General features: G+C 33.6%; 1 protein-coding gene across 1 annotated transcript in view; it reads left to right on the plus strand.

Moving 5' to 3' along the window:
* The window catches only part of LOC113230651 (tyrosine-protein kinase hopscotch), a 64364-nt gene that overhangs the window by 46949 nt on the left and 6037 nt on the right, over window positions 1-11378 (plus strand). The window contains exons 14-19 of the mRNA XM_026464659.1: window positions 1797-1935; window positions 3368-3439; window positions 6142-6254; window positions 9372-9575; window positions 10217-10369; window positions 10796-10972. Coding sequence (XP_026320444.1) covers window positions 1797-1935; window positions 3368-3439; window positions 6142-6254; window positions 9372-9575; window positions 10217-10369; window positions 10796-10972 — 858 coding nt within the window. The remainder of the gene's footprint in view (window positions 1-1796; window positions 1936-3367; window positions 3440-6141; window positions 6255-9371; window positions 9576-10216; window positions 10370-10795; window positions 10973-11378) is intronic.

Genomic DNA, 11378 nt, shown 5'->3' on the forward strand with positions numbered 1-11378 from the left:
TGGTAAGAAACCTGTTACTAGTGATAATCATTTGGGCAAGCAAATATTATATTATCGAAATCGATAGTCAAGATATATATGTCGATGGGTCCTAAGTATAAGGGCCAAACTAACAATTTGATTATTTTCACTTTTTTTAATTTTATTATAAAATGAAGCATTTCTCACAAAAAAGTGAAAATGATCAAATTGTTAGTTTGGCCCTTATACTTAGGACCCATCGATATGGCACTATACCATTACCTGTTTTTTTACACGACAGACGAAACAAAGGAGCATAATGTTTTCATGGTGAATATATGTAAAGAAATATCGTTTATTGATTCCACTGTAACCTCTGAATGTTTTAACAGATTTCGAATTGTGTAATATTGTTAACATCGATAGTCATTCCGAGTAAGCATGGCATTGGGTATTAAAAAATGTCAAAACACAATTTTGTACTGACAGCAAACAAGAAAATATATATAAATAAAAATAAAATAAATTTTTAGTTTACTTTGTAAGAGCACAGGAACAGCCGTGTTTTTTTTTATTCTATTTTATCATGATGAAGATATATTAATGAAGTACAAATAAAAAAAAATAAAAAAAAATTTGAGCCAGGTGAGGGATAAGGGAAAAACTGCCATGTTTAGTTAAATAATCGTTTAAAGATCAAACGACATTTAATATGCACAAGCTAGATACCTAAAAATACAGGTACTTATTTAATTAATTTAGGCATTGCAACTACATATTAGAGTTTTAAGATAGTTTTATGAAGATTGCATAATATATAAATGTACTCTCAAACAAAAACAATTTTCCTGATCAATAAAAATGAATGATTCTCTATAAGCTCTGCGAAATCATACCTACAATTTTACAATCTATTACATAATAATTAGTGTTTCTTGTGCATAATCTGACGTAGTTGCATTAGGTGGAAGCAAGACGCATAATGATTTGAAACAATTGATGGGGGTCGTCAATTGTTTCACTTCAAAAATACCAGTTTAACTTGAGATATGCTATAATGGGCGAAAATTGAAAAATAACATATTTAATAACAGATGAAATGTGATTCCGTTTGTTTCGTAATGAGATGTTTTGTTGTTTTTCTCACACCACCGACTAGAACAGCACGCTATTGTAGAGATAATATCTTTATTACAATAAATACAGAATATTTTTTGGAATATACGGAGACATACTCTAAGGTCAGTTGTTGGCGCTGTACTATTTCAGTGCAAACGAGAGTTGGTATTTATTTATAAGTGATGTATGACTGATGAGTTACCAGGAATGTATGGCCCTTATTTCGTCTCTAGTTCTGGTTATATACTCGATGGAATTATATAACAGTCCAGAATTTGTTACATTTTTTAAAATTAGAAATTACGATTCTTCGTAATGAATTCTTTCATAGTGTTTATCATTTGTTTGTGTGCATTTTGGCGACAGCAGTTCATTGTAATCGAGGCTTAAGACACTTCCATTGTTTTTTCATCCGTGGGCCACAACATAGGCGTGGAACCTTATCCTACGTCTAAATCCTCCGATGATAGAACTGGTCTTAGTTAACACCATAATACAAAACATTGTGGTAAATTTTCATGTCTCTATCGTATCTCGTACAGTAATGTCGAATGTGAAAATGCCCATAAAACAATGTAGGGTACAAACGCACTCTAATTATTTCGTTGTTTCGAAAATAAATACAATTTTTTTCAATTGTTTGAATGTTATTGTTGCAGTGATTGATTTATTTTTATTCAATTGGTGAGTTGGACAAATGAAATTATTATGTGCAGAGTTACGAGAATGGCGACCGCCTGCTGCGACCATCGGATTGTCCAATAGAGGTGTGGCAGATCGTCACCGAGTGCTGGCGCGGTGACCCACTGCGCCCGCAGGCCATCATGCGAGACATGAACCACATGCTGCACTCCGGTTAGCATTCGCATTTTCTAATCTAGTAAATGACTACTTGTTGTGTGTTCTCAAGTAACGAAAAATATGTTTTCGTCACACTTGCTCGTAAATAGTGTCATGACATGCAGGCAAAGCCAGAAAAATAGTTAATACAATCAAAAACAATAAATATAATTGAACAAGGGTTTCGGACAGTATCAAGTAATAAATATTATATATGTCACGCCTGCAAAAAAAAAAGAAGCAAAATACTAATAGTGTATTAAGGGTCTGCCCTTGATACACAATAATGCATTATTCTGTGACTCGTTTATAGAGATATCGCCACTAACTTTGTAATATTTTGCGTCTGAAGGCGTGACGTATGTAGAATGCGTTCTAACGGTATTTAAGCAAACAGGAGTGCACGTGGAATGCGTAAATGCGTGACCTCCTTCTGTTTGCGGAGTATTTGCCGTAGAATCCTAGAGATCGGCTTGTTTATCTGTATTAAATTGTTGCTTTACTTCAATCACCAAACCCAATGTCAAGAGTGCCGAATATGACATTGTCAAATATCTAATTGTTTTAGATAGTGATGAATTGAAATGAATGAGATTATGTTGTAAAACGCAGTGCTGGTAAATTCTATAAATCTATGCTTCCATTTTATCAGCACGTATTTGGTTACGGTATTTTATAATATTATTGACACAAAGATCGAACATAAAGAACAATTCCTTCGATCTGACTGGACTCGAACCAGTATTTGTTGCCATTCCGGGGCTACTTACTGCTCTTAACCAACTAAAAATCGAATCTGCAGAACTTACAAATTTCGTTAGGTGTTTGATACAAATATTTTTTTTTTTAACATTTGTGAGAAACTTGATGCATCAGTGCATCTGTGAGAAACTTTTGAAGTTCTCACTCAGCCAGGTACATACCGTTGCTGCTACCAGAAGCTGGCACGATCTTTGTATAAAAATAATAGTAACAAATTAGTGGAGTGTTTTGACAATAAATATATGAAAGTCATGGTAGTAATACATCATGATATTCATTGATTTAAACTTTCACGATTTCACACATTATTTGATTTCAAAATCAGGATTTAATAGTGTATAAAACGTATTTTATGTCGATTTTGGAATCAAATAATCATGATACGTATCACGGCTACGTTTCGTCTGTGTTTAGCTACGGTCTTACACTGTGGGGCAATTCAGTAGTCGTAGAAAATGCGTTTAAGGTTCAGAAGAAGTGTATTCGGGCTATCTGCGGTGCGTGGTTCGACAACAGCTGTAAACCGCTGTTCAAAAAACTAAACATATTGCCTTTGCCATGCATGTACATTAGGGATATCTGTGTATTTGTCAAAACTTATCCTCAATATATTAATATCTCAGTATATTATATATGTATATTAATATATATATATATATATATTAATATACGATTATATTTTCAGAATATGTCCCTGATTGCCATGTCTATGAACGGATATCAGCTATCGGCGATTGCTATGACGGCCAATTGACTAGTAAGTACAAATTAAGATACGTTAACATTACAAAGCACATAAACGGAAAATACATCAAGTATTTGCTCAAAATACTATATATGACTATATTTCATTGGAGTTTGTTTTTTTGTTAAATTTCAATCTGGGAACTACAAATGTTAGAAGCCAAAAAGTAAAATCTACGGCATTTTTTATTTTACGTAACATAAATTTCGCAAGGTATTTGACGGTCCAGTGGCTTGTACTCCGGTTTTCACGGAGTCGTCATCTGAGGCCCTGGGTTCGCTTCTTGGTCGAGTCAATGTACAAAGACTAACTTTCCCATATTATCTCGTAACTGGGCGTGTAGTACCACATCGTCATTGTTTCCGATTTCCATTACATAAGTGCTTTAGTCGCTTACTTTACGTATATGACGTCTAATATTTATTTGTATGATAAGTAAGACAAAATATAAAAAAGTGTAAAATTCACGTAATATCTGTGCAATGTGTTGGATTTTTAAAAAAAAATATATTATTCAATTTAAAAAAATCACGTAATATCTGTGCAAAGTGTTAGATCTTTAAAAAAAATATATTATTCAATTTAAAAAAAGTCTAGTTATACAGGGTGACAGGTTGAAAGAAATAACTATTTAAAGAGGCGAATAAGTAGCTGATACATAGGGCGCACTATAAGTTTCCGGAACTGGCCACTTATATAAACAATATTTAAAAAGTAATTACAACATTTGAAAATGGAACTCTTGGACTGTAGAATACAGTGTGTTTCATCTGACTGTCACTTGTTTTTACATTGTGGCGTCATTTTAGAAATTGGTTGTCTATATCACCATGGATTTAACTCGTGAAAATTTTCGTAGTGTGATTTTCTACGATTTTAAGTGTAATTTAACAGCTCAGCGGAGCTTCTCGGCTTCATACTGTTTTCGGCGATGAAGCACCATGCAAGACGACCATTTATAGCTGGTTTGCAGAATTCAAACGCGGTCGTGTGAATCTCTGTGACGAATTTCGTGATGGTCGCTTGTTCACTGCTGTGAACAACAGAAACATCGATGATCAAAACAGACAGGCATGTAACATACCATGAGATTCTGGCATCTTTAGGCATGAGTCAAATACAGTCAATACTACACAAACAAACATTTGGGTGTGAAAAGACTGTGCTCTCGGTGGATCCCACACAATTTGACTGAGGCTCAAAGTCTCGTGCAAAGTACCTCTAAGCGGATGATTGCTTCTTTTTTTAGTAAAACTGTAAACGTGGCTACTGTTGCTGTGGAGATTTCTTGTACCGTGAATAGTGATACACGACCATTTGTTTGCCGTAAGTTATTGACAAACTCCGTAGAAATAACCGTAAATGCCGTATCATCTTGCACCACGATAATGCCAGATCTCACACGGCCAGACAGACAAATGAATTTTTGAAGGTGAACAACGTTGACCTTACGAGCCATCCCATGTACAGTCCCAAATTAGCACCTTGTGACTTTTATTTATTTCCAAAAATTAAGAACCTGTTACGCGGTCAACGATTTTCATCATCTGAAGAGGCTGTCGAAGAGTAGGAAAAATATGTTTCAGAGATTGTCACGGCGAAGTGGCATGTTTTCAAAATTGGTTCATTCGTATGAAAAAGTGCATTAACGTTATCGGAGAATATTTTGAGAAATAATAAATTCATTTATAGTATTTTTTTCTTATTCATTCCGGAAACTTATAGTGCGTCGCACGTACCCACACCAAATAAGCAAAAAAACACTGCTTATTAGTTATAATTTTTATTCTTAATGTTCGATCTTTGTATCAATAATTATAACAAACTAGTGGAGTAATTTCACCAAAAATAATTGAATATCAATTTAATAAAACTTAAACAAACACTGCTTATTTTTAAATATTTTTCTATAAGGAAAATACTGCTTCTAACATTTTGAAATACTCTGCGCGAGATACCGCGTCAATCGAACATCTTGCGAGTGCCCTGCAAGGTCAAATCAAACCCTTGCCGGCCTCTGCGCACGCTTTCGCACCCGTTTCGCTCCATCCTACACATCAATGTTAGAACTCAATTTTGTTTGTCCTAAGCTAGGATCAAAGTATGAATGGAAAATTGAATTATTTTTTCGTAAGTCGTAAGTTAAAATTGTGTTTACTAACAAGTGGGCCTTGGATGCCAAATAACGATTTATTTATTATGATTATTTAATAGTAGTAGTGATAATAGTAGTGGTAGTACTCTTTAAGAAGGATTGACACGCGCTCGTAGCGCGGGAGTTCAGTTTCTTATCGGAGCCGTTTCATAGAGTAGCCCAAATGAAGAGTGTACCAATATTGGAAATGGTACTTTTTTTTTCTTTTCTTTATAATGTATTATGACTAAGAAAGTGAACATTGTATACTTTGCTATTCATATTTGTATGCCAATTGCTGGCTCAATACACTGAACTATAAAAGTAACCTTAAATATGTAAACTGTATTTATCGTGTATGCCTACAAATAAATATCTAGGGTCGGCGGAGTAAAACATATAAGTCGAAAAATGCTTCTTTTTTTTATATATTATATATATGTAATTTTATATTTTTTGTGTTGTTTATAATATTGGAAGATGTGAAGAGAATGATAAATTTGATAAAGACGCCACCAGAATTTAAGTTACAAATTAATGATGTAATAAATGAATTTGACTTGTATATCTTCTTTTGCAGGCACTATAATATCACAAAGCCGCTCAAGTGAGATGAGTGATGTGGGCAGTAACAAGTCGCTCCTATCCACCAGTAGGTCGCCTTCCATGACTATGACTGATATTGATCACTCGGTGAGTCTCAAAAATTCACGGTCACGTTATCAATGATCATTGTGATCAAATTAGAAGCCATAGAAACAATCATGCGATACTTCAACATGTTGTTGGTTTCTACAAAGGTTTTTTTTTCAACAACGGCTTCATTTGAGTTTTCCACAAATAAAAAGCTATGTAAAGTCCAAACTTCGGATCTTTTGAGGTGTATGAAAGTTGACGATTGCAATGTTAACTTATTCAATTATATATTGTATCATTTAACCTTAAGGTGAAATGGTATCGTGGTTGTGTAAGCTTTGAAACGAGTGAGGTAGACGCGGAGAAAGTAATTGTACGACATTTGTCCTTTTCCTACATATTGCATGCGCAAAAGTCATAAAGAAACCCATTAGATCAATTTTAATTGTTCGAGCCACAATCTATTGAAACATTTAGAACAAAGAAACTGTAGAGCCGCTATAGCGACATCATAATGTTAAGCTTATTTTTAAAATGAATTTTATTAAAGATGGATGTTTTTTAGAGGACTTTTGTGATTCAGTGTTTTTGACGATGGGCATTAAGGAGACCTATCAATACTTGTGATTCATTATCAAAGCATCAAAAAAGCTAATTGAGTACAGCCTGTAGAAGCTGGGGTTATAAAGTTGATATAGGTTATGTTTATAACATCGTCCTGTATTTCGCTTCAGATATTAGTTCGTAGTAGCGAAAAACAACAAATTTTCAGTTTGTTCCCAAAAATAATAAAGAACTTCCGGAATATTCCCAAATCTGCCAAACTCTGCCACATTTAATATAATTTATCATTTTCAGCAGCAATGAAAATGAATAAAAATTAAATCTGCCCAAACGGCCGAAATCTGCCACAAATGGTCACATTGTTCCCAATATCAATGTGATATTGACATTGGCAAGAGGTCTCTTGTCAAAACGTTCCTTTGCAACTTTCATTATCTCTCATTTAAATATTGGCTAAATATTTTTGTCACATTGTGTTTTATTTTTTGCTTTATGTCATTACTGTTTAATTGATGATTTCATTAGGTATTTTATAGCTTTAATGTTTTATGTATGTACTATAAAATAACCAGTACTTCAGGTAAATACATTCAATCATGATTAATATGAAACGTACGTACAAGAACTTATGTAGGTTATGTCCATAGGTTATCCTAATCTATGGTCGAACTGAATCAATTGCATTGTTTGTTCTATTCTAAAATACAATATTTTACATTTTTTTTATTCCTGACTTCTAAAAATATATTGATAAATAGGCATAAACTAAAACGCAAAATTATTCTAGCCTAGTCCATGAACGGCTCTTCGTCGTTATTGGGGCAGCTTTCGCCATCCTTCTTACAGTAGAGTAACTTAAAAACATTGTTGTACTCGTTTTACGGCTTGGGGCTACTTGTCAGATGTTTGAAAATATATTGACCCGGAATAACGTTTGCTTGAATTTTTATAATACCGTATGTATTTTTTTAGGTTACTTTTAGTAATATTACCAAACAACCCTACGCTAACTTAATCTTTTTATAAATGATTATGATTTTGTAAAACAGAATGAACATTCCGAAAAGTAGGTAAGAAGTAAAACACAACGGTAAAGGAAACAAATTTATTTTCTTTGTAGTCGTGCGCCTGATTTTCAAATCTTCACGACGCGGATGCTAGTAACACATCTGCCTTTTACGTATATAAGACCATAGGTCAATCGAGTTTTGGGCCAAAGTTTTTTTAAATTTATTTTGGTACAAACGCTCATTACATTATGCAATGCAATTTTTTATTGCATTTACCATAATGTTACATAGGATGGAGAAGGCTTATAGCTAAGTTAACAGCGCATTGTAAACCCTGTAGTGCACTGCAAATTATAGAGACAGCGAGGAGGATTTACTCTTTATTATATGATTTTGAAATTTAGGAATGTTAGCTTTTTCTAAAGTTTACTTAAGTTCATATTTGTACAGTTGTAAATTAAAGAAAGCATATTCTTTTGATTAAGATTGATCAACTCAGAAAATAGAACCGCTATGGTTCTATTTTCAATCAGAAAATAGAATCGCTATGGTTCTATTTTCTGATTGTTTATTGTTTATTTATTCTTTTATTAATTATTATTTATTTAGAAATTATTACAATTTCTAAATAAATAATAATTAATAAAAGATTAGAAGTAAGAAATTAGAAGTATATTCAGTTGACGATAAAACATGGTTTTATCGTCAACTGAATATACTTTTATTTTAATTTATTTGTAACATTTGTATATCGATATAATTTGATCTATGTATTTGTATATTTATTATATACTGTACTTTAGTATTAGGTCAATGTATCGTTGAAACATTCTAGCATGGTGTAATTTTTTTTTCTATTAACTACTCTTAATTTTTTTAATGAATCATTTTCATTGGTTTCTTCCTTGAAAGAATTGGGCAGTTTGTTAAATATTTTCACGGACATTAAAAGGGGGTTTAAATGAGTGTAAAGCCAGTCGCGAGGTAGGTAACATTAATCTATTGTTACGGTGTGATGTGAAGGTATATGAGTATTAATACAGAAAGAAATCAACTATGTTATAAACAACGAGTACCAAATACTATAAGCACACAGCATCATCTGTTTTCATTACCAATTAGAAAATCAAGCTGAATGTGTATTTTTGCCTGTCGAAAAATCGATTTTCCATGTGGTAGAACTATGTCAAAACGTCTATTTTGATTCTCACTTTACCTTAAACTTTTTCTCGACTGCTGTCATTAAAAGTTTATGTTACCTTAACCTTGTACATTTAAGGTTTAATATTGGGTTAGCATTAATTCTATATTGCATGTACTTGTATTTAAGTAATCAATTGAAAATTGTTCTTAAGGGCATTAGACACAAGGTTAGTATTTGGACTGACGCTTTAACAGATTAAGCTTCTCAATTATTATCTTCGCAAGTTTATTTAATAAACTCTAGAAAACAGTAGTACTGCTATAAGACTTTATTGTGTTACTGTGTTGTTATTATACGTTAATTATATTTTTGTGCTATAATAAAGACCTATTTAGTATTATATTTGTAAGATATTGTAAAATTTTCTTTACAATATTTTTGAACGACTTTTGATAGTGCGCTGACAGCGGCAGCTCCATGTCGGAGAACGGCATCCCGCTGGCGTCCATCCCCATGGAGACGACGTCTCCCGACGGTGGCGTGGTGGGTGGCGTGGACGACCCCGACCCTTATTTAGCCACCACTGGCCCTCTACTTATGCAGCGTATAGTCAGTCGCGGAGAGACTTATGCACTTACGCTTACCAAGAAAATAGGCATTGTGAGTATTTTAGCACTTATCTATAGCAAAGGATTTGTATCTGGATGGAATAATTTATTTATAACGACTAACTTTACTATCTTTGTTACAAAATCAAATGCACCTTTGTCGGCGGCTATAATACGATTGGAATAGTAATTTATGGCTGTCGGCATAACATCATATAATATGATTCAACACATAGCCTGTTAATTTTTTTCATGATATCAAGTAATGGGACGAACAATCGTGCGCCTGGTGGTAAGCGACACACCTACCCATAAAAGTTGCAGTGCCACTCGGTGTTTGAAATCACAATGATCTGAGTTCTTAAATAAACAAACTTATGTGCGGTACGCACACAAAAATGTCACTAGTTTTTGCCGTAGTGCGTATATTGATTCAATATAAAATGTTCAATGTATATAAATCATACAATTTTGTCAGTACGTTGTTTATACTTCTCCATGGAACAGCAGCAGGCGGTCTACTACATAGAAAGCACTTGGGAGTCGTACTGCAAAGCCTGTAGTTGGTTTTTTGAGATCCGTATGGTGAAACGGGTATCCCGTACTACAGTATTCTAATATTTCATTTAAGGTACAGGCTGTTACTGACCATGAACAGATTAATTTACTGGTTTGAAACGTACCTTGTTTAAGGGTAACTACGGTCATGTATACAAAGGCTGGATGGAGCCGGACAACCAAGAGAACAGCCGAAGGGAAAGAAGAGAGGTGGCCGTGAAGAAACTCAGCCGGCAAGCTGCCGACCGAGGCTACGCGGACTTCACAAATGAACTCAATATTATGAAGGTAGGCCAACCCTTTAATAGATATTATTAATCTCCTTAATTCCTTAAAAGTTATACTATAGTAAAGTGACATCATAATAAAAGAGTAGGATATCTCAATTTTGTAGTTTAGGCGCTCTTTAGTGTTCACTGAAAATCAGCGTCAGTCTTTATTCGGCTGTTGCATTAGCTGAGTGGATCCTTTTACATACGCCATAGTCGCACACTGACATTGAATAGATTGTTTTCATATTGGATTATGTTTGCTTCATTTTATTGTTTTTCTTGGTTATTTTATTTCTTTCTGTATATTTTTGTGTTGTGGCGTTGTAATAAATGAATTCTATTCTATTCTATTTCTCCTTAAAACACACCAGCCCGTTACACCAAGTACCAAGTTCTCCGTAAAATACGTAAACTATTAATGACTTATTAATTTTGTTCACAGTCTTTAGTACACGAAAACATAGTAGAGATCCTTGGAGACTCGTGTGACGTCAGAGGGTCGGAAGTACTTATCGTAATGGAGTACTTGGAGCAGGGATCACTGAACCATTTCCTACGTCACGAGGGTGACAACCTCACTATTAAGCATTTCCTCATTTACGCTAGGGATATTGCTCGCGTAAGTTTTTATTATGATTTTTTCCATAGCAGATTATTTGCGTATCACGTGTAAGCAACATAATAAAATTAAGACTGGAAAAAACTTTTTAAAATTTTTATTGAATTTAATAAATCATTTTTTTGTGAAATTACTGCATTAGTTTGTTATAATTATTAAGTTATTATAAATAATTTCTCTCGCCTCTCTAAAATCTTTGTATCAGTAATTATAACAAACTAGTGGAGTAATTTCACAAAAAATAATTGAATATCAATTCAATAAACATTTAAATACAGTGAATAGCGACATCTTTAGCCGGGGCTGGTAGCTGTAAAGGTATCTAACTCGGTGACGGAATTATTCCATAGATTTCTCATAGATGGCGCTACGGCTAAAAATTCATTGAAGAACCAAATACAAAGAT

The sequence above is a fragment of the Hyposmocoma kahamanoa genome, unplaced genomic scaffold (assembly GCF_003589595.1).
Source record: "Hyposmocoma kahamanoa isolate Upper Pololo Valley unplaced genomic scaffold, ASM358959v1 64, whole genome shotgun sequence".
NCBI classification, from domain to species: Eukaryota; Metazoa; Arthropoda; class Insecta; order Lepidoptera; family Cosmopterigidae; genus Hyposmocoma; species Hyposmocoma kahamanoa.